The sequence below is a fragment of the Pristiophorus japonicus genome, chromosome 22, assembly GCF_044704955.1.
Source record: "Pristiophorus japonicus isolate sPriJap1 chromosome 22, sPriJap1.hap1, whole genome shotgun sequence".
NCBI lineage: Eukaryota > Metazoa > Chordata > Chondrichthyes > Pristiophoridae > Pristiophorus > Pristiophorus japonicus.
The window spans coordinates 26,281,456-26,305,952 of NC_091998.1; the positions used below are offsets into that span (position 1 = coordinate 26,281,456).

The window sequence follows — 24,497 nt, forward strand, 5'->3', positions numbered from 1 at the left end:
GGGGGGGGGAGGGCAGGAACCGGGACGCTTACACGTTCGATATTACAAGGTCATTTTATGTGGTCTCTCTCTCCCAGAATACACCGGTTTTAAAGTGGATTCCTTTGAGCCTGTAACACTGGAAGACAAATCACTGCCCGTTCCGCCGGAACAGCAGCAACTTGGATTCGTGCCGCGGCGAACGATCGAGAATGACCGCGTGGATGTCGGCGAGCTGCTTGGCCGAATGCGCCACCATGTTCTGGTCAACAGAGTCAGGGTGAGAATGGAGCTCCTTCTGTCCTTTCTCATCCTTAATCTCCTTTTTTTTTTGATCGTTTCTCCCCACTGATCCTGCCACCTCCACTCCTGTAGGCGCTGCCTCGAGCAAGAGGGTGAACCCACAGGGCACCTCTCCAGCTGGTCTAACTAAAGTATCATTCCCTAAGTGTCAGCATGTGGCTCAATGGGCAGCGCCCTTGCCTCTGAGTCAGAAGGTTGTGGGTTCAAGTCACATTCCACGGACTAAAGCACAAAATTCTAGGCTGACACTCCCAGTGCTGAGGGAGTGTTGCACTGCCGGAGGAGCTGATTTCGGATGAGATGTTAAACCGAGGCCCCATCTACTTTCTCAGGTGGATGTAAAAGATACCACGGCATTATTTCGAAGAGGAGGGGAGTTTATCCCTGGTGTCCTGGGGCCAATATTTATCCCTCAATCAACATAACAAAAAAACACAGATTATCTGGTCATTATCACATTGCTGTTTGTGGGAGCTTGCTTGTACGCAAATTGGCTGCTGCGTTTCCCACGTTACAACAGTGGCTACACTCCAAAAGTACTTCATTGGCTGTAAAGCGCTTTGAGACGTCTGGTAGTCGTAAAAGGGCTATATAAATGTAAGCTTTTCTTTTCTTTCAGACTGTTGACTTCATTGAGGACTTTGACGTTTTGCACAGTGGACGAATCTCCATCTCGGTCTTCAGGAGGACACTCAGTATGATCGGATTCGACCCGGAACTAACTGATGCCCAGTTCAAAGCTCTGGTGGAATGTTATGAAGATCCCAAGATGCCTGGCCATATCATGTGGACTAACTTTACCAATGACATTGACTCAGGTACAGAACCATTTGCTCAGCCTCGAACTTGGAGAGCAGGAGTGGGAGAGATAACTGAAAATATCTCTTATACAGGTACAATGTCTGAAATCCGACTATCTCGGGAGCGAGACCATGCCGGTTTTAGGACATCTTGGCCGCCTCAAAAATGTCTGGTTTTCGGACAATTCCGATTTTCGGACAGCTGGATTTGGGACGTTGTGCTTGTAGTTACTTTCTTCATGTAATCTTATTGCATTGTTCTTTGCAATGTCTCCTGTACAGTACCGTACTGGTTTTGTATCTTAGACTTATCAGAGGCCTATTGTGGCCAAGACATCTTGTAGAACTATCTCTTACTGAAGGGTTGCCTCACTCCTCGTTAAACGAATGCCAACTCTCTTTCCAGTTTTCACCCTTCCTGAATTGGAGAAGAAGCCCAATGTAAAGGTCCCACCATTGGAGACCTACCAGTTGCCCAAGGTTGGTACCGTGGATGCAGATATCTTAGACCCTACAGAGCGGGCTCAATTCGAGGCATTGATGTGCCGCTTGCAGGAGCGAATCAAACACAGACATCTCGAGACATACACAGTGTTTAAAGATTTTGACAAGTACGTTGGTTATCATTTTCCTTATTTGATAAGTGCTTATAAATGTAATCCTTAAATTAAAAGGCCAGCTTCCAGGAACACAGGAAGAGGAGGAGTCCATTTAGCCCCTCGAGCCTGTTCTGCCATTCAATGAGATCATGGCTGATCTGTGACCGAACTCCATATTCCCACCTTTGCCCCATATCCCTTAATATCTTTGGTCAACAAACAGCTATCAATCTCAGATTTAAAATTAACAATTGATCTAGCATCAACTGCCATTTGAGGAAAAGGATTCCAAACTTCTACCACCCTTTGTGTGTAGAAGTGTTTCCTAATTTCACTCCTGAAAGGCCTGGCTCTAATATTTAGACTGTGCTCCCTAGTCCTAGACTCACCAACCAGCAGAAATAGTTTCTCACTATCTACCCGATCAGTTCCCCTTAATATCCTGAAAACTTTGATCAAATCACCCCTTAATTATCTAAATTCTAGGGAATACAACACTAGTTTGTGTAATCTCCTCGTAATTTAGCCCTTGGAGTCCGGGTTATCATTCTTGTAAACCTATGCTGTACTCCCTGCAAGCCCAATATATCCTCCCTAAGGTGTGGTGTCCACAACTGAGCACAGTGCTCCAGGTGTGGTTCAACCAGGGCTTTGTATAGCTGCAGCATGATTTCTAACCACTTGTATTCTAGTCCTTTTCATATAAAGGCCAACATTCAATTAGTCTTTTTGATTATTTTTTTAACCTGTCCATGACATTTTAATGATCTATGTACCTGAACCCCTAAGTCTCTTTGGATCTCCACTGTTTCTAGCTTTTCACCATTTAGAAAGTACTCTGATCTATCCATTTTAGGTCCGAAATGGATGACCTCGCACTTGCCTACATTGAAATCCATTTGCCACCGCTTTGCCCATTCACTTAGTCTATTAATATCCCTTTGTAATTTTATGCTTCCATCTATACTGCTTACAATGCCGCCTATCTTTGTGTCATTGGCAAACTTGGACATGTGGCTTTCTATCCCATCATTTAAGTCGGTAACAAATACAGTGAATAGTTGAGGCCCCAACACAGATCCCTGCGGGACACCACTAACCACATCCTGCCAATTAGAGTATCTGCCCATTATCCCTACTCCCCGTCTCATAACATGGTAGAATTCTTTATTAAGATGGAGAGTGACACAGTTAATTCAGAAACTAGGGTCCTGAACTTAAGGAAAGGTAACTTAGATGGTTTGAGGCGTGAATTGGCTAGAATAGACTGGCAAATGAAACTTAAAGGGTTGTTGGTGGATAGGCAATGGCAAACATTTAAAGATCACATGGATGAACTTCAACAAATTGTACATTCCTGTCTGGAGTAAAAATAAAACAGGGAAGGTGGCTCAACCATGGCTAACAAGAGAAATTAAGGATAGTGTTAAATCCAAGGAAGAGCCATATAAATTGGCCAGAAAAAGCAACAAACCTGAGGACTGGGAGAAATTTAGAATTCAGCAGAGGAGGACAAACGGTTTAATTAAGAGGAGAAAAATAGAGTACGAGAAGAAGCTTGCCGGGAACATAAAAACTGACTGCAAAAGCTTCTATAGATATGGGAAGAGAAAAAGATTAGTGAAGACAAACGTAGGTCCCTTGCAGTCGAATTCAGGTGAATTTATAATGGGGAACAAAGAAATGGCAGACCAATTGAACAAATACTTTGGTTCTGTCTTCACAAAGGAAGACACAAATAACCTTCCGGAAGTACTAGGGGACCGAGTGTCTCGTGAGAAGGAGGGACTGAAGGATGTCCTTATTAAGCGGGAAATTGTATTAGGGAAATTGATGGGATTGAAGGCCGATAAATCCCCGGGGCCTGAAAGTCTGCATCCCAGAGTATTTAAGGAAGTGGCCCTAGAAATAGTGGATGCATTGGTGATCGTTTTCCAACTGTCTATCAACTCGGGATCAATTCCTATGGACTGGAGGGTAGCTAATGTAACACCACTTTTTAAAAAGGGAGGGAGAGAGAAAGTGGGTAATTATAGTTAGCCTGATATCAGTAGTGGGGAAAATGTTGGAATCAATCATTAAAGATGAAATAGCAGCACATTTGGAAAGCAGTGACAGGATCGGTCCAAGTCAGCATGGATTTATGAAGGGGAAAGCATGCTTGACAAATCTTCTGGAATTTTTTGAGGATGTAACTAGTAGAATGGACAAGGGAGAACCAGTGGATGTGGTGTATTTGGACTTTCAAAAGGCTTTTGACAAGGTCCCACACAAGAGACTGGTGTGCAAAATAAAAGCACATGGTATTGGGGGTAATATACTGACGTGGATAGAGAACTGGTTGGCAGACAGGAAGCAGTGAGTCAGAATAAACGGGTCCTTTTCAAAATGGCAGGCAGTGACTAGTGGAGTGCCGCAGGGCTCAGTGCTGGAACCCCAGCTCTTTACAATATACATTAACGATTTAGATGAAGGAATTGAGTGTAATATCTCCAAGTTTGCAGATGACACTAAACTGGGTGGCGGTGTGAGCTGTGAGGAGGACACTAAGACTTGGACAGGTTAGGTGAGTGGGAAAATGCATGGCAGATTCAGTATAATGTGGATAAATGTGAGGTTATCCACTTTGGGGGCAAAAACGCGAAGACAAAATATTATCTGATTAGAAAAGGAGAGGTGCAACGAGATCTGGGTGTCATGGTTCATCAGTCATTGAAAGTTGGCATGCAGGTACAGCAGGCGGTGAAGAAGGCAAATGGTATGTTGGCCTTCATAGCTAGGGGACTTGAGTATAGGAGCAGGGAGGTCTTACTGCAGTTGTACAGGGCCTTGTGAGGCCTCACCTGGAATATTGTGTTCAGTTTTGTCTCCTAATCTGAGGAAGGACATTCTTGCTATTGAGGGAGTGCAGCGAAGGTTCACCAGACTGATTCCTGGGATGGCTAGACTGACATATGAGGAGAGACTGGATCAACTGGGCCTTTATACACTGGCGTTTAGAAGGATGAGAGGGGATCTCATAGAAACATATAAGATTCTGACGGGACTGGACAGGTTAGATGCGGGAAGAATGTTCCCTATGTTGGGGAAGTCCAGAACCAGGGGACACAGTCTTAGGATAAGGGGTAGGCCATTTAGGACTGAGATGAGGAGAAACTTCTTCACTCAGAGAGTTGTTAACCTGTGGAATTCCCTGCCGCAGAGAGTTGTTGATGCCAGTTCATTGGATATATTCAAGAGGGAGTTAGATATGGCTCTTACGGCTAAGAGGATCAAGGGGTATGGAGAGAAAGCAGGAAAGGGGTACTGAGGGAATGATCAGCCATGATCTTATTGAATGGTGGTGCAGGCTCGAAGGGCCGAATGGCCTACTCCTGCATCTATTTTCTATGTTTCTATGTTTCTCCTGCCGCTCAGCCAATTTCCGAACCAGGTCAATAATTTGCCTTCAATTCCATGAGCTTCAACTTTAGCTAACAGTCTCTTATGAGGGAATTTATCAAATGCTTTCTGCAAGTTCATATAAATAAAATCCATAGACATTCCTCTGTCTACTACTTTAGTCAGCTCTCCAAAAAGTATGGACCTATTGTTTACAATCCATGCTGGCTCCCTTTGATCAGCTGAAAATGTTCAAGTTGTTCAAAAAAGGCCAATTCCTGATTTGTGACGACCATTGTTAACATTATACGGGTCCCTGTGCTGTCAATGGAGGCTGCTACGCAGCCAGAGCCTATCAGAGAATCATGGTCACGCTTGCCTTGAATGCCCACTTTGAATGGGCAACCTTAACGCTTGAAGCTCAATGATTATTGATGACCTGAATGATGCATGAGTAATGAAGCTTGAGCAGATTGTGTGCAACAGCTGTAACCGCCGGGAAATGGCGCATTGCGACACAATGACAAGATTATTGCGAGAGGGTCCTTTCCGACACGGATTGGGGAGCAAACCATTGAAGTTCAGTACTTGCTGCACCTTTCTGGAGACAGACCCTGTCTTTAAAAGGAATCCTGGTGGGGCCGGGTGTACCTTCTGTAAACGGAAGACCTTCTGACAAGGCCCTCCCGTTTGCTCCGCCCCTCTCCTGCAAGTGCCTGCTCCTGGCTGGATACAGTTCCACAAGCACAAGGCACATTCAAGTATTGTAGCCAAGTACTCGTTCGTCACCTGTGAGTGTGGGGTCGGTTTTCTTGGTTTGCGCTACCAGTTGTGCGTATCAGGGAATGGTTGGCGCTGCCCCCTTGATTTGCCGCTGCCTTGCAGGCATGTTTACCAACCAGCAGCGCAAATTTGGAAGGTTAGTCCTTGCTGGTATTACTATTACCATGTGGTTTTCAGTTCCCAAAACCGCTAAGTGGCAGCCCGCAAAAACCGGATTGGGCGATTGGCTGTTCTAAGTCGAACCTGTGACCTGCTTCCGCACCACTAAATTACACACCCACCTTACGAGCCGAGCGACTCCCTCTGTACAGTGGGGTCCAGATGGTGAGGCTCACGTTAAATGTTACCCCTGTGTGAGAAGAACTTATTCGAAGGAGACTTTGTCCTCAGGGCCACGCAGGTTTGCTTGCGACTAATGGTACAGAACTCTGACCCGAGGATTGGCCTCCTCACGCGGTTATTGCCATGGGTAGGAGGGGCAGGGCAGGGAATAAACGAGGAGCATAGCCAACCCCCATTCACCCACCTGGTTTCAAAGCAGAGCCTCGCGAGCAAGTCAACTGGAAGCTGCCCGTCCTCCCAGTTGGGGCTAGGTGTTCAGCGTGGGGTAGGGGGCATAATAACCAAAGGGACGAGATAGTTACCTAATGGAGGAGATGTTTTATCGACACAGAAACAGGAGTAGGCCATCCAGCCCCTCGAGCCATCTGTCATGGCTGATCTAATTATTGTCTTGGTTAAGAAATGGTATTGAATGATCGCAGAAATATTCACAGTCAGAGTGGTCCCATCTCGGCCGTGCAGAGTAAAGGGTGGAGTTCCACAGTGTAAGTCTCGTCACTCCCACTTTTCTAGATATAACAACGGCCACGTGTTGCGATCCCAGTTTTGCCGATGCCTTTCTCAGCTCAATCTGCAAGCGACCGATGAAGAGATGGCTCTGCTGGGGAAAGTGTTCTCGGACGAGCTGGGCTTCGACTACGTCAGGTTTCTGGAGCAGGTGGATCCCCAGGAGAAGCCCGAGAAGAAGTGAGTATGAGTGTGTATTGCTGGATGTTCCACGTCCATGGTCTCTCGCCCAGAGAGCGCTGGGCTGGTGGGGTTTATGGCTTGTTGATCCACCTTTCATTCCCCCCCCCCCCCCCCATCTCCACCAACTCCTGAGGATGACGGCTCCTGTTGGGTTACGCGGTCATGGGTTTCAACAACTCTGACATCTCAACCAAGTGCCTGTCCTCGTGTGTCAGCCTCGACTGTGCAGGTCGGCAGGTTATTCGATATGGGCAGCATCGCAACCAAGCCCAATCCTGCCCTCGCTTAACAATTGCACTTTCCAACAGGGTAGTGATCAGAAGCTGGAGCCCAGGCTGACTTGTTTTCCCATTCCGTACCTTCGGGATGTTACAGCCAACATGAATTCAGAAGAATGAGAGGTGATTTTATCGAAACGTATAAGATTATGAAGGGGTTTGACAGGGTGGATGCAGAGAGGATGTTTCCACTGATGGGGGAGACTCAAACTAGAGGGCATGATCTTAGAATAAGGGGCCGCCCATTTAAAACTGAGATGAAAAGACATTTCTTCTCTCAGAGGGTTGTAAATCTGTGGAATTCGTTGCCTCAGAGAGCTGTGGAAGCTGGGACATTGAATAAATTTAAAACAGAAATAGAAATAGATGATAAGGGGATAAGGGGTTATGGGGAGCGGGCGGGGAAGTGAAGCTGATTCCATGATTGGATCAGCCATGATCTTATTGAATGGCGGAGCAGGCTCGGGGGGCCGTATGGCCTACTCCTGCTCCTATTTCTTATGTTCTTATGCCTGTGGTTGAGGCCAATTCAGCACAGATCAGGGGAAGGGGTGGGATGAGAAGCCATTGCTGGAGACACTGTGGCTACAATCGAGAGTGTTGCTAAGCAAGGGCACCCACTGAGCTGGACAATGGAGGAGGAGGGCATGGTTGACTGTGCCGAAGGTCACAGCGAGTTCACGGAGAGATCCCACAGTCAGGTCACAATCACAGCGAATGTCACAGGAAAGACAACGGAAAGCTCAGCTGAAGAATTGATTACCCCAATGCTGACCCGGTTGACCTACCACCCATTGCAAAAATCCAGCTCATACAAAACTCTGCTGCCCATGTCCTATCCTGCAGCAAGTCCCACTTGTCAATCATCCCTACAGTGTTTTTTTTATTATTCATTCACAGGTTCTGAGTGTTGCTGGCAAGGCTGGTGAAGGAGAAAAATTTCTTAACCGATAACCTTTGTAACTTTTATAATGTGTAACCAGCTCCGCTGTCTCTCTCTCTCTCTCTCTCTCTCTCTCTCTCTCTCTCTCTCTCTGATGAATTATGGGACAGGGAAAGTGGTCAAAGTAAGAAATGTATGCTTAAGCAAAAAGATATATATTCAGTCTCCAATGTCTGCTGACCCTGAGTCATGGAGATAAGGGAAGTGGGACAGTGGGCAGTTGGAGAGGCAGACAGATGTATATCGCTTGTACTAATAACAGGAAGGTAGTTCTGCTGAAACGGGAACTAACCCCACTTGTGTGTACGTATGCTGGTTAACCTTTGACTTACCACAATATAAAGATAGATTATCATAGCATTACCATATAGGGTAAGACATTACAAAAATGTTAGATAATTGGACAATGGTGTAAGGGGGCGGGACCGCCCCCTATGGTATAATTGTAACTTGAATACTTTGCTCGGAGAGAAGGTGTGGCGAAGCTGCGGAGTTTCCCCACTTCTCCCAGAACGCTCTGTACGAATAAACTGTGATGTTTTCCTTCACCGTACTCGGACTTGGTGTGGAATTTAGTTCCCTTACAGATTTGGCGCTGCGAGCAGGGTGAATACGGTCGCTTCGGGTCACCTAGCCGATGGAGAGGGACGAGTAGTCAAGGTTTGACCGTCCAGTCAATTGAGCCCCGGGAAAGGGCGACTCCTGAGCCCCGATTCACCAAAGAACAAAATGTCCGTGAACGGTGAGAAAAACCACAGTTGAGCCGCGGGTTAGAGTCTAAGCTAGCTTGGTATGAGTGATGTGTGAAAGAAACGAGTGTTCCCCGCCACTTCGATTGTCACAAACAATCTCAGTCACCTAACTTGAGCCGGAATTAAGAGGGCGAATGCCCCACGTGAAGGCCAAGGATTACGGTCGAAGGGAACAAACGAGAGGACAAAGTAGCAACGGAAAAGTGGAACAGTGAGTGAAGTAGGGACTAATCTCCTTGCGACTTTGAGTCACACAGGTCGGGACATTGGGGGTCGTGTGTAGAACAATTAATGTGGTTGTAGTAAGTTGCGGGTGCAGCTGGAAAAGATCGGAGTGGGTCGCGGAGGCGCCATTTTTAACGAATCGCAAGTGTGTTGAAACACCTCTGACGATAGAGACTGCAAGTCCTGAACGCACCGCTGACAGTAGTAAGACCGTGACGTGAGATTACGATGAGTGGTAAGAATCGCAAGTGTAATCAGACACCTCTGACGATAAAGATTGCAAGTTCGCCTGGTAGAAGTGAGTAAGACCAGGCATACCTTTGACAATCGTGAGACCGTGAAACGGAGTGGGGCCCCCCCCCGGGGTCGCTGACCAGACTGTACCTAGTCGACCAAAAGGGATTGATAGATAGAATGCGAAAGGAGGGATGGGCCCCGACGGGAAAAAAAAGTGTGAGAGAACAGAGAGAGTGGTGGGAGATGCAGAAACAGAAAGAAAAACTGGGACATTTGAGAGGACGAAAAGCAGCCCTCAAAGCCTACGTGCTAGACTCCGTTCTAGTTATGAAAAGAAAGGATAAAGATGCAGCCTTGAAAGAAAACAACTTGAATGAAATTGAAAGAAAAAGTATCTTCGATTGTCTGAATTAACGAAGTTACCGAGCCCTCTGTGTAAAATACCAAAACCTAATTTGAAGAAAGGAGATAAACAAAAGAGGACATAACTTACTAAATACTCGTTGATATTGGCTGTGAAAAAAAAAAAGATATTGGTTTAATTGAAAAGATTTTTGGAAGAGGTAAAAGACACTCTCCATTGAAAATGATTTTAAATTACGAGAAAGTTTCATTGCAGTTTGAAAAGATTTCCAGAATAGACGTGTTTATCAAGAAAAGTCCCAAACAGTCTAAACAAGCAGGAGGGTTTTAAAAATAACGAGAAGAGATCTAAGCTATGCGAACTCAGCAGAGAAAGAAAAGTTGGGAATTAGAAAATCTTACTGATTTTAAAATTCTTATCGGAAATGTTGGAATGTATACAGCTTGTGTGAAAATTGAAGTTCAGTAAACAAAATAACTATTAAAAATGTGTGGTATCGTTTTAAATCAATTAAAAAAAAAATCTTTGGCAAGTACTTGAATTAGAAGTTAAGAAAAAAAATTGAAATTTAATCTAAAATGCTGTCTGTCCTGATGAGAAGACTTCTATTATGACGACTTTACGAATGATTTCTGCTGTTTTAACGGATTCCTAATTTCTAAGCAAGTTTTGAAAGCACAAAAATTTTTTTTAAAAATGAAATTCGGATGATTACGTGAAGTCACGTAATGACATCAGGCCTTCTTACAAACCTGTAAAGAAGTTAACCCATTCCATTGACAACTGTTTTATATTGGACATTATTCATTTCGATTTCTTAATAGAATAAAGAAGACTCACCTGACAGATAAAGGAAATGGTGGGATAGTAAGAATAAAATAAAACAGAACTAGCCCATGTAATAATACTCGCTTGATACAACTAATGAAAAAATTATTCGAGGAACAGACTTAATAAGGGAATTTAAACTATTAATAGACGGCGAGCTTAACAAAATGATCTGGCCGCAAGCAGATGGACGTAAAAGCAAGTACTCCGCGCCCTTACGAAAAATTGCGAAAATGGGCAGTGCTAAACCACTGGCCCGGGATTAGGGATAAGAGTCGAGGGTAGACGGGGTGATATGCGAGACCCTAGAGCCGGTATGGGCCAAAACAAAGCAGGACACAGGCCTCGTTGACATGACGCCGGTTAACGTCCCAGGGCCCGAACATGAGGGATATAGGAGAAAACCCGGCAGAAGGCCTCCTGGGGGCAGTGAGCCGGACCAGTGTGAGGAAGTGGATAGTGAGAATATAGAAGGTCGTCTAGCAGACGAACCCTTAACCGGGGCACAGATGACCCTCTACGTGGATGGGTCTAGAAAGTATGTCGAAGGGACACCATGGACCAGGTGGGCCGTGGTAAATGGTCAGTTACAAACCGTGGCGTCTGGCAGATTAGATGGGGGCTCTCAGCCCAAGTTGCTGAGATTGTGGCCTTCATTGAAGCCTTGAAACTGGCAGGGGGCCATGGGAAAATATACAGATAGATTTCACTGGGCCATTGCCAGAATCATGGGGGAAAAGATATTGCTTAGTGGTAATAGGCCAGTTCACCCGATGGGTGGAAGCTTACCCAACATGGAACTGTACGGCCACTGCGGTAGCTAGAATTCTGGAGGAAGAAATAATCCCTAGATGGGGGGATGCCATTGCAAATGGACTCGGACCAAGGCACCCACTTCACGGGGGAAGGTAATAAAGGCTGTATGTCAACTAATGGGAATAAAACAAAAATTCCACATACCATACCATCCCCAGAGCTCGGGGATGGTAGAACGGATGAATCGAACCCTCAAGGTGGCGATTGCAAAGGCAATCCGAGAAACCGGGAGGACCTGGGTTGACGTGTTGCTCCTCATTCTAATGAAGTTAAGAGCGATCCCAAACAGGATGACTGGGCTGTCCCCCTATGAGCTAACGACGGGGAGAGCGATGCAACTCCCAGAAGGAATTTTTATGGGAGGAGTGGATGTAGGACGCCTAAGGGATAGAATTCGGAGATATATATATTGGAGATGAGTAATAGTCTCCAGGAAATGTGAAAGCAAACCAGAGAAAGGCAGGCTCAATGCGATAAAAAAAAACTGGAGTTCGCCGCCTTCCCGGACATACCTCAAGCCGGAACACGCGTGATGGTGAAGGTTCTCCCAGGAAAACCCGGGTTCGCCCCGAAGTGGATAGGGCCGTACGAGGTTATGATTAGTGGAGATACATGCGCCTGTATTGACATTAGGGGAAAAGGACAATGGAAACATAGAACCCAGCTTAAGATTTTCGAGCCTGCCGCTCAATACATGTATTATCTGTCATTATTTTTCTGTTTAAAGGTCAGGAGCGACTCTTCAAGCAAGCCAAACGGCCATTTTGCCTTTGAGTAATTGTTAACATAGAGTAATAAGACGGAACTATACGTCACGATCTGTGTAATGACCTCGGTCTGTATTGTATGTGCCCCATTGGTAAGACAAAAACGGGAGCTTCATGTAAACACCTTTTTATATATGTCCTATGCCTATGCAAGGAATGGGAACTTCTCTAGTTGCTGGGTGCGCTCTCATATCCCCACACACTCGAGAGGAGGGATCCCTTTGCGTCCCATTCCCCTAAATCTGACCGAAGTTGCCGCATGGGTCCTTCATCAGAACTCCTCCAGTCCCATACGGGAGGGATCCAAGGCCAAAGGAACATCTGCCTCATACAAGGTGGACGGAAGCGGGGACGAGAGAGATTGGGAAAGCGCTGGGTATCATACCAGAGGGGCGCTTCGTGGATGGTATCAACCATCCTACAATCGGCAGGCGTTACCTCCATCCTTGGCCCTGACTAACACATCGAGGATAGGGAGACCCCGGGGAATAATATGCCTCACCCGAAGTGTAACTGGCACAAAAGGACACAACATGGGATATAGTAATTGCACCTACCGCCTTAACGTAACCGAAGGGGCGGAGCCAAGTTTCCTCGACGCCTCCCGAACATGACAGGGGGGGTGGGGAGGTGAAATTGGACATGGTTATTCTATCCTGAGACACTGAGTGCCCCAGCAGCATACAATGGCACGTATTTTGTGTGCGGGCATAGGGCATATCCCTGGTTACCCAGGCGATGGACAGGGTCCTGTTATTTGGGACATGTGGTCCCCTTTGTCAGACAGGTACGTACCCTGGCAGAGGTACGTACACCAGGTCGACGAAGACGAGCGATTACCCTGGTAGAAAGACTCTTTGGAATTGTGATGTTCCCATACGGGATAGGGCGCGCCATGGATGAACTAAGAAACGTAGAGAGGGTTCTGGTACAAATAGCTAACGACACTGCCGAGGTGATGGAGAGCATAACAGCTGAAATGGTAGCCATACGTACTACCATACTTCAGAACCGAATGGCCCTAGATTACGTATTGGCCCAGAACGGAGGCACTTGCGCATTGATTGGGGCCGAGTGTTGCACTTATATACCCGATAATTCGGAGAATATAACCAACCTAGCCGACCACATAAGGAGAGAAGTGAGGAAACTAACCACCCCGGATGGTGAAGTTGGCTGGCTGGGGGGATGGATGTCTAAGTTGGGACAAAGTGTTATACAGGGGCTGATTTTGATTGTGGGCATATGCCTGGCTCTGTACCTTGCGGTAATGATGATTAAGATATGTATGTCCAAGCTGTGTACTGCGATACCCATAGCTGCCGGGACCCGCATCAACGATACAACAACCCAACTTCCACCCGCAACATACCAGAAGCTGCTCCTCCATTTTCAGCAGGACCACCAGGCACAAGACGACGAGACAGCCCAAATGTAGAATTGGATTGTTCTTATCCGCATGAGATGGGAAAAGATCAAAATGAGGGACTGTAGGAGAAAAATTTCTTAACCTATAACCTTTGTAACTTTTATAATGTGTAACCAGCTCCGCTGTCTCTCTCTCTCTCTGATGAATTATGGGACAGGGAAAATGGTCAAAGTAAGAAATGAATGCTTAAGCAAAAAAAAATATTCGGTCTCCAATGTCTGCTGACCCTGAGTCATGGAGATAGGGGAAGTGGGACAGTGGGCAGTTGGAGAGGCAGACAGATGTATATCGCTTGTACTAATAACAGGAAGGTAGTGCTACTGAAACGGGAACTAACCCCACTTGTGTGTACGTATGCTGGTTAACCTTTGACTTACCACAATATAAAGATAGATTATCATAGCATTACCATATAGTGTAAGACGTTACAAAAATGTTAGATAATTGGACAATGGTGTAAGGGGGCGGGACAGCTCCCAATGGTATAATTGTAACTTGAATACTTCGCTCGGAGAGAAGGTGTGGCGAAGCTGCGGAGTTTCCCCACTTCTCCCAGAGCGCTCTGTACGAATAAACTGTGATGTTTTCCTTCACCGTACTCGGACTTGGTGTGGAATTTAGTTCCCTTACAGCTGGCATTTATTGACCACAGTAATTGGGCCTTAACTGAGTGGCTTGTCATTTCAGAGGGCAGTTCAGAGTCAACCACATTGCTGTGGGTTTGGAGTCACATATAGGCCAGACCAGGTAAGGACGGCAGGTTTCCTTCCTAAACGATATTTGTGAACTAAATGGGGTTTTCCAACAATCCGGTAGTTACATGGTCACCATTACTGATACTAGCTTTTTATTCCAGATTAATTTATTAACTGAATTTAAATTCCCCAGGTGCTGTGGTTGGAATTGAATTGATGTCTCCAGGCCTCTGGATTACTGGTCCAATAACATAACCACCATGCTACCGTTTCCTATGTTGCATTTTGAGTCTGTGGATCTGGGCAGTGGTCAGTTGGAGGACAGGCAGTGGTCCATTGGAGGACAGACAGTGGTCAGATGGAGGTCAGGCAGTGGTCAGTTGGATGTCGGTCAGTGGTCCATTGGAGGTTAGGCAGTGGTCAGTTAGAGGTCAGGCAGTGGTCAGTTGGAGCACAGGCAGTTGTCAGTTGGAGGTCAGGCAGTGGTCAGTTGGAGGACAGGCAGTGGTCTGTTGGAGGTCAGGCAGTGGTCAGTTGGAGGTCAGGCAGTGGTCAGTTGGAGGACAGGCAGTGGTCAGTTGGAGGTCAGGCAGTGGTCAGTTGGAGGACAGGCAGTGGTCAGCTGGAGGTCAGGTAGTGGTCAGTTGGAGGACAGGCAGTGGTCAGTTGGAGGACAGACAATGCTGCTCTATGAGCTGTGTAGATAATTTCTCATCTTTGACACTTTTTCTTTTGTTCTTATATAGGTACGACAAACTAATGAATGAACTTCACCAGCTGAATGACTCAAAGAGAATCCATGAACAGGGAGCCTCAGATGACATCTTCTGCATCTTAGAAAAGATTAAAACCAAGGTGAAAATATTTAGCGCAGTTTATTCCTGTGTACCATTCCCAAGCACTTCAACAATACAGAGTTCCAATACCAGTATCACATCACTCTTATTATACAGAGTGCATGTACGCCTTTCCTGGCCGGCCTCCCACCTTGAACCCACTATAAACTTGAGTTCATCCTGTCATGGTTGTAACCTTTATGTAACAACACTGCAATACTGTATATACGTAAGAAATGCACACCTTGACCACAGGGGGTGAACTTGTGGGAGACACTCCTCACCTGGTCATCCAGGTATATAAAGGGAGGTCCCACGCAGGGTCATCACTTCTTGGTCCTGTGAATAAAGGTTCAGGTCATGGAGTGACCTTGTCCATAGAATGTGCCTCGTGTGGATTTGTGGTATTGTGTAAGGACTTTACATTGGCGACGAGAAACGGGAATCAACGACCCACAAGAATGGCCACCGGCAGCACAGATGAATGGTACTGTGTTGGTGAGAACTGGGACAATTTCACTGACAGGCTCTAGCAGAGTTTTGTCATGAAGGACTGGCTGGGAGATGCAGCGGCCGACAAGCGAAGGGCTCATCTGCTGACCAGCTGTGGACCTAAGACTTACGCACTCATGAAAGATCTGCTAGCACCCGACAAAACTTTTGAAGAGCTCAGCAAACTAATCGGCGAGCAGCGTACACATGGCCCGACACAGATTCTATACCCACCGACGTCGGGAAGGACAGAGCTTACCGGATTTTGTTGCGGACCTCCGGCGCTTGGCCAACCTCTGTAAGCTCACAGACGCCTGCAGCGGGGGGGATGCTAAGGGATTTCTTTATTGAGGGCATCGGTCATGCTGGGATTTTCAGAAAGCTAATTGAGACCAAGGACTTGACCTTGGAAGCGGCAGCGTTGATGGCTCAGACTTTTATGGCGGAGGAGGAGGAAACCAAGATAATATATGCACGCAATTCTGCTTCCAACTTGATGGATCTGGGAGTCAATATCATAAACGCGACAGAGCTCCGCAGGCAGGCAAGGGCAGTTCGACACACCCCAGGCAGCAATAGACCCAAGAGTAAGTCTCCAACAGAGACAATGGCAGGTTGAACAGACATTTACGCCCCCCCCAGTGGACAATGCGGCCCGGGATGGGGCCATTGACACCCACTAACAGGGTGCTAAAGAGCAGTCAAAAGGACAGTCAGTGAGGAATGCCTGGTAACAGCTCTTTTGTTCACAACAATGGGAATCTCAGTTCATGCTGGAAGTGTGGGGGCAGACATGCTGCCAGGACTTGCAGGTTTCAACAGTTCGTCTGCAGAAATTGTAACCTCAGTGGCCATTTAGCCAGAATGTGCAGAAAGCCTGTAACCAGGCTAATATACGAGGCGGATAAACCAGATGAGTTCAGTGGGTTCAAGTGGCAAACATTCACAGCTCATATATCAAAATGCCACCTATGATGATGAAAGTCCTATTAAACGGCATCCCTATACACATGGAACTGGACACGGGGGCCAGCCAGTCACTCGAGTGTTCAACAATTCGAAAAGCTGTGGCCACTCAAAGCCAGCAGACCCAAACTAGAACGCATTGAGACACAATTACGGACGTACACCAAAGAAATCATTCCAGTGTTGGGCAGTGCAATGTTGGCGGTCACACACACTGGATCGGTGAACTGGCTGCCGCTCTGGTTGTCCTGGGCAATGGTCCCGCACTGTTGGGGAGGAGCTGGTTAGGTGAGATGAACTGGAAATGTGGGGGATGTGCACACCATGTCATCTGTGGAGTGAAGTTCATGCTCACAGGTCCTACAGCAATTTGAGTCACTATTTCAACCTGGCGTCGGGACGTTCAAAGGTACCAAAGTAGTGATACGCATCACCCCGAACGCCACACCAGTGCACCACAAAGCCAGAGCTGTGCCGTATGTGATGCGGGAGAAAATTGAGAGTGAGTTGGACCGGTTGCTGAGAGAGGGCATCATCTCGCCCGTTGAATTCAGTGACTAGGTGAACTCCATCATTCCCGTCCTAAAAGCGGATGGCTCGGTCAGGATCTGTGGTGACTACAAGGCCACTATGAACCGGGTGTCCCTATAAGACCAATACCCGCTCCCGAGAGCGGAGGACCTTTTTGCCACGCTGGCAGATGGCAAGCTGTTCACCAAGTTGGACCTCACTTCAGCCTACATGACCCAAGGACTGGCCGACGAATCTAAACTACTGACCACCATCACCACGCACAAGGGACTGTTTGTTTACAACAGGTGTCCGTTTGGCATTCGATCAGCGGCCGCGATTTTTCAAAGAAACATGGAAAGCCTGCTCAAATCCATTCCCGGAACAATCGTATTTCAGGATGACATCCTCATCACCGGTCGTTACACCGAGGAACACCTCCACAACCTGGAGGAGGTGCTACGCCGACTGGACCGGGTAGGCCTGTGACTCAAGAAGTCTAAGTGTGTGTTTTTGGCTCCCGAGGTCGAGTTTCTGGGCAGGAGGGTTGCTGCAGACGGGATTCAGCCTACCCAATCCAAAACAGAGGCGATTAGACGAGCGCCCAGGCCCTGCAACACATCGGAGTTGCGTTCATTTCTGGGACTCTTGAACTATTTCGGGAACCTTCTGCCGAACTTAAGCACATTGTTGGAGCCGCTACATGTGCTCCTGCGTAAGGGTTGCGATTGGTTTTGGGGGGACTGTCAGGAACGGGCTTTCAATCGGGCACGGAACCTACTTTGTTCAAATAAGTTGTTGACCCTGTACGACCTCCGTAAGAAATTGGTTCTGACATGTGATGCATCGTCCTATGGGGTTGGGTGCTTGTTGCAGCAGGGTAACGCTGAGGGCCAACTACAACCTGTGGCTTATGTCTCCAGGTTGCTCTCTCAAGCTGAACGGGGATATGGGATGGTTGAGAAGGAAGCACTCACATGTGTCTATGGGGTGAAAAAGATGCATCAGTACCTTTTTGGCAGGAGGTTCGAATTAGAAACGGACCACAAGCCATTAACATCCCTGCTATCAGACAGCAAGGCCGTCAATGCCAATGCGTCAGCTCGCATACAGCGATGGGCTCTCACGCTCGCTGCGTATGACTACACCATACGGCACCGGCCCGGCACCGAAAACTGCGCCGACGCGCTCAACAGGCTTCCACTGGCCACCACTGAGGGGGCAGCGGAGCAAAGCGCGGAGATGGTCATGGCTGTCGATGCCTTTGACAGTGCAGGTTCTCCCATCACAGCCCGCCAGATCAAAATCTGGACCAACAGAGATCCCCTCCAATCCTTGATTAAGAAATGTGTCCTGACTGGGGATTGGGCGCCCGCACACGGAGCATGCCCTGAGGAGGTCAGACCGTTTCATAGACCGATGGATGAGCTCTCCATCCAAGCCGACTGCCTAGTATGGGGCAGCCGGGTAGTCATGCCCCAGAGGGGCAGGGAAGCATTCATCAGGGAACTCCACAGCGAGCACCCAGGCATTATGCTGATGAAGGCCATTGCCCGGTCACATGTGTGGTGGCCGGGAATTGATTCAGACCTGGAACACTGTGTTCGCAGGTGCACGACGTGTGCCCAGCTAGGTAATGCCCCCAGGGAGGCCCCGCTCAGCCCGTGGCCCTGGCCCACCAGGCCATGGTCACGTATTCACGTAGACTACGCGGGCCCGTTCATGGGAAAGATGTTTCTCATTGTGGTTGATGCGCACTCGAAATGGATCGAGTGCATCATTTTGAATTCGTGCACGACATCCACCATCGTGGAGAGTCTGCGGCGGTCTTTGCGACCCGCGGCTTGCCGGACATCCTTGTTAGCGATAATGGCCCATGTTTCACAAGCTATGAATTCCGGGAGTTCATGTCGGGTAATGGCATTAACCATGTCAGGACAGCACCTTTCAAGCCGGCATCCAATGGCCAGGCGGAACATGCGGTCCAAATCATAAAACAAGGCATGCTCCGGATTCAAGGACCCTCCCTTCAATGTCGCCTATCGCGCCTTCTGCTGGCCTATAGGTACTGACCGCACTCGATCACGTGGGTCCCACCCGCGGAGCTACTCATGAAACGAACACTCAAAACTCGGCTATCCCTCATTCATCCTGTCTTGTCTGACATTGTTGAGGGCAAGCTCCAGTCCCAAAACGAGTACCATGACCGAAATTCAAGGGGGAGATGTATAGAAATTGATGACCCCGTATTTGTTCTCAATCACGCTTTGGGGCCCAAATGGCTTGAGGTTACTGTAATAGACAAAGAGGGGAATAGGGTCATAGCGGTTAAACTTAACAATGGGCAGATATGCCGCAAGCATCTAGACCAAGTAAAAAAAAGGTTCAGCATGGACACTGAGGAACCTGAGGAAGATCATGAGATGGTATTCACACCACCGTCAGTGAACGAGCAACAAGAATATTCAGCAGCATGCACAGTCCCTGCGGTCAGCCCGGACAGGCCGTAATCACCACAGGTGACAGACACGCATACCAAGGCCCTACAACTAGAGCCCCAACTGCGGCGCTCCACGAGAGAGCACAGACCACCCGAGAGACTTAACCTATGATCCCAATAAGATGTTGAGGGGGGAGGTGATGTCATGTATGTAACCTTTATGTAACAACACTGCAATACTGTAATGTACGTAAGAAATGCACACCTTGACCACAGGGGGTGAACTTGTGGGAGACACTCCTCACCTGGTCATCCAGGTATATAAAGGGAGGTCCCACGCAGGGTCATCACTTCTTGGTCCTGTGAATAAAGGTTCAGGTCATGGAGTGACCTTGTCCATAGAATGTGCCTCGTGTGGAGTGTGGTATTTTGTAAGGACTTTACACATCCAAAACTATTCTGCCCCTGTCCGAGCTCACACCAAGTCCCGTTCACCTATCACCCCTGTGCTCGCTGACCCACATTGGCTCCCGGTCTGGCAACATTTCGCTTTTAAAATTCTCATCCTTCTTTTCAAGATGCCTGTGCGTGGATGTTTTTAATGTGTGGTGACCGTTGCACACCAGCCACCACACAAGCCATGGGGAAAGATTGGATAGGCTGGGTTGTTTTCCCTGGAACACAGGAGGCTGAGGGGAGACATTATTGAGGTGCATAAAATTATGAGGAGCCTAGATAGAGCGGGTAGGACGGACCTATTTCCCTTAGCAAAGGGGTCAACAACCAGGGGGCATAGATTTAAAATAATTGGGAGGAGGTTTAGAGGGGATTTGAGGGATAGCTCCACCATTGGCGGCCGTGTCTTCAGCTGCCAAGACCCTAAGCTCTGGAATTCGCTCGATAAATCTTTCCGTCTCTCTCCTCCTTTAAGATGCTCCTCAAAACCAGGCATTTGGTCACCTGCCCTAATATCTCCTTATGTAGCTCGGTATTCTGTGGACATTTTACCGCCTCTCCCTTTTCCCCCAGGAAGGGGGAAAACTGCTCTGAGTTCCTGCTAATGTGGCTGTTTGGGCATTGAGTTCAGTTGTGAAGCTGCCCCAGTGACTAAAGACCCTGCTGTCACTTGTCACGATTGACACCTGAGATATCGGAACCTGGGGCCCCATGGAGCTCTACCCCAGCAAAGAGTCCGTGACTCCAGGAAAAGGGAGGGAGAATATTGGCGAGTTAAATTTCAATTCAGTTAATTAAATAAATCTGGAATAAAAAGCTAGTGTCAGTAATGGCGACCATGATTGTCATAAAAACCCATCTGGTTCACTAATGTCCTTTAGGGAAGGAAATCTGCCGTCCTTACCCGGTCTGGCCTATATGTGACCCCAGACCCACAGCAATGCGGTTGCCTCTAAACTCTGTGGTTCAAGAAGGCAGCTCACCACCACCTTCTGAAGGGCATTTCGGGATGGGCAATAAATGCTGACCTTCCCAGCGACGCTCACATCCTCTGAACGAATAAAAGAAATAATGGCCGGACAATAAGAAATAAGTTTGAAGTCACATCCATCTGACTTTTTCCATCGTGACCTACAGGCCAACTACCAACTACCATCACCAATCCTACAGAGTAAAGTACTCAGTATTAGAAGTCAATTATTGAATACAAAGTATTAACATCGTAAGATTATCAAATCTCGGGGGTGACTATTGACTTCAGTGGAACTGGATATGGGACGGGCCGAATAACGGGTGACAGATACAATACCGCCCGCTTTGGGTCCCCACCCAAGTTGAAATTCATCCCCCTCAGATCTAAAACTATATCGGGAGGAAAATCACATAATCAGAGGCTTTGTAGTGAAAGAATCGCGTATTTAAATGTTAGTGGTTCGGATGTGCGAGTTATGAAATAGGAAAGCAGCTGTTTCCATTTAAAGCCTGCTCTTTACCCACATTGTGCTGATTCAGGTATACAGAAAGCCGCTGAAGATTGGTGAGCATATGAGGGACTTTGACAAACTGAATAGCGGACGTATTCTAAAGATTAACTTCGGCAGGGCGCTTGATATGGACGGGTTTGAGTTACAACCTTCAGAGGTGGCGATACTCGAGAAAGCGTGAGTAGACACTGCTTATTTTGGTTGAAAAAAAAGAGGGCATCAACCTGATATGTGGCTCGGTGTCAAATTTTGTCTAATTATGCTCTGTGAAGGGCCTTCGACGTTTTACTGCGTTAAAGTTGCTCTGTAAATGCAGTTGTTGTTGTTTTGCCCCCAAACGTGATAGTTACGGTACCGATTCATGTGACCGCGTTATAACAGAAGGTCATGGGTTCAAATCCCACTCCAGAGACTCAAGCACAGAATCTAGGCTGACATTCTAGCGCAGTACTGAGGGAGTGCCACACTGTCGGAGGTGCTGTCTTTTGGATGGGACGTTAAACCGAGGCCCCGTCTGCCCTCTCAGATGGGGGGGGGGGGGGGGGAAGGTCCCATGGCACTATTTGAAGAAGAGCAGGGGAGTTCTGCCCGGTGTATTGTGCCAATATTTATCCGTCAACCAACATCACTAAAAAACAGGTTATCTGGTCAATATTGCATTGCTGTTTGTGGGACCTGGTGTGCAAATTGGCTGCTGTGTTACATCACAACAGTTACCACACTTCAAAAAGTATTTAAATGATTGTAAAGTGCTTTGGAACATCCTGAGGTTGTGAATGGCCGATATAAATACAATTTCTTTCTTTCTTCATTCTTTTGTTGAGGCAGCTCAGAAACTTTAGCCCACATTACAATCTGTTGCAAACATTACCTGATATTACAGACTATTATAAACATTATCTCACATTCAAACTATTGCAAATATTATCTAATATTGGAAGCAATTGTAAACATTACAAGCGATTGGAAACATTATCCCAAAATACATACGATCACAATTTTCCCACATTACAAATTATTACAAACATTATTCCAGATTACAGACTAGATGATGAATAATTAAAATGAAGGAGACCATTTGAGGTGCTTTTATCAGCATTGATTTGAGATCTGTGTACGAATGAGTAAGTTCAGACCTTTAAATTCACACTATGAACATTTCCTTGTTTTCTAGCTATGCTTCCTGCAATTATCCAAACTATGTTGATTATAAGCTGTTCATCGATGAAATTGAATCTGTTTTTACACTCGAACATCTTGAGAAGTTTCCTCGAGCAGAGGTACAGTGGGCGGCCTTAACTAACATATCTTGGTTCAAATCCCTTACTGGAGATGGTAAACCTCCAGACCAATCAGCTGATTCTCAGGCGGTGGGATTTACCCCATTAGAGATTGGTAGCTGAACTGTAAACACACTCGTGAGTGCAGTTTACTGCAAATAGCAGAGGAGATCGTCATCCAGAATCTTTTCTTTGAAGTTGGTTGGCCCGTGTTTAAGTGTATGGCAGAAGCCGCGGGGCGGGGGTGGGGGGGCGGCGGGGGGCTTTGTTATGTGCTTTTAGCTGGGGCAGGAACTGGATGCTGCGTTTAGCTTTAATCAGCTAGGGGAAATAATCAGCCAGGATTCTCATTCCTTTTGTATTTACGTGTGTGTGCATGCATGCATTCAGTGTCAGCTGTGGCTCAGTGGGCAGCACTCTTGCCTCTAAGTCAGAAGGTTGTGGGTTTAAGTCCCACTCCAGGGACTTGAGCACAAAGATTTGGGCTGACACTCCAGTGAAGGAGTGCTGCACTGTCAGAGATGCTGTCTTTCAGATGAGATGCTAAGCCGAGGCCCTGTCTGCTCTCTCAAGTGGATGTAAACGATCCATGGCACTATTTTGAAGAAGGGCAGGGGAGTTATCCTTCGTGTCCTGGCTAATATTTATCCCTCAATCAACATAAAGAAAACAGATGATTGGGTCGTTATCACATTGCTGTTTGTGGGGGCTTGCTGTGTGTGAATTCGCGTTTCCCACATTACAACAATGACTACACTCCAAAAGAACTTCATTGGCTGGAAAGTGCTTTGAGACGTCCAGTGATCGTGAAAGGTGCTGTGTAAGTCTAAGTATTTCTTTCTTACGTGTGCGTGCGTCTGCATGCCGGTGAGTCAATGTTCCCTCTAAGCTGCGCAGCTGAAGTCCTGCGCCGGCTTCTCCATTGTAAATACAGCGCGTGTGCGGAAATTTAAAGGGACCACGCACTAAAAGAAACAGACCGTTTAGAATAAAGCGCAGCTTACAGAGAACATTGGTGTGAGCGTGCGTGTGCACGTGAGATCACACGTGAGCCTGTATTCACACGCTTCGATGGCAGAGGACAGGCTCTGGCTTGGCAATCATTACTTCACAGTTGAATAGCCCGCTGATGCACAAGGACTGCTTTGCCCAGTTGGCAATGCTTGCTGGAAGCCTCACCCGCCAGCTGCCCACATCAGAAAATCACCAGCACGCTGCCCACTATGGCCGAAGAGTCCTGGGCAGCCTGCCTACGATTTCCTAATGAACGCCGCTGGCCAGCAAGGCATCCCCTATTACAGCAAACCCAGAAAATCGGAGTGGGGGGATTTTAACTGCCACCAGAAACCGTCGGAGTTGTTGAGTTGTCCGGCCGCCCGCGACACTCAGGTAGGTGGTGGGTGCAGCGGTTCGGGGGGGGGGGTCCCATGGTGCCGGGGTGGGAGCCAGTCCAGGGCAATGGAAGCCTAACCGTACCGTGTGCGGCATCTTCTGATCCCGATCATTTTTAGCAGGCGAGGTTGTCACAGCGACTTCCCCACTCAGGTCAGAGTTCAAATCACGCTCGGTTCCCCCATTACATCATCAGACCCTGATTTGCATATTTAAAGAAGGACCCCGCTGGCTTTAGGCGGGCGCCTTTGCCGCCTGCTCAGAAGAGCAAGTTGCGCTCGGTGGGATCCGGGCGGGACATCGGCGGGTGAGTCACCCGATCCATTCTAATGGCCGACCCATTTCCGCTGTGGTTAAAGTTGAGCCCCGCAATCTGATTTGGTCCTGCAGGAGGAGCTGTGAGCCAGAAAGAGTGTGCTGACACTACAAA

The 24,497-nt window shown here is 47.5% G+C and overlaps 1 protein-coding gene across 1 annotated transcript in view; it reads left to right on the forward strand.

Annotated features, from left to right (window-relative positions):
• The first annotated feature begins 208 nt into the window (after window positions 1-208).
• The window catches only part of LOC139234724 (uncharacterized), a 29,820-nt gene continuing 5,531 nt past the window's right edge, over window positions 209-24,497 (forward strand). Inside the window, exons 1-7 of the mRNA XM_070865405.1 lie at window positions 209-259; window positions 902-1,100; window positions 1,489-1,693; window positions 6,701-6,874; window positions 14,958-15,066; window positions 21,424-21,572; window positions 22,570-22,675. Coding sequence (XP_070721506.1) covers window positions 227-259; window positions 902-1,100; window positions 1,489-1,693; window positions 6,701-6,874; window positions 14,958-15,066; window positions 21,424-21,572; window positions 22,570-22,675 — 975 coding nt within the window. The 5' untranslated portion in view covers window positions 209-226. The remainder of the gene's footprint in view (window positions 260-901; window positions 1,101-1,488; window positions 1,694-6,700; window positions 6,875-14,957; window positions 15,067-21,423; window positions 21,573-22,569; window positions 22,676-24,497) is intronic.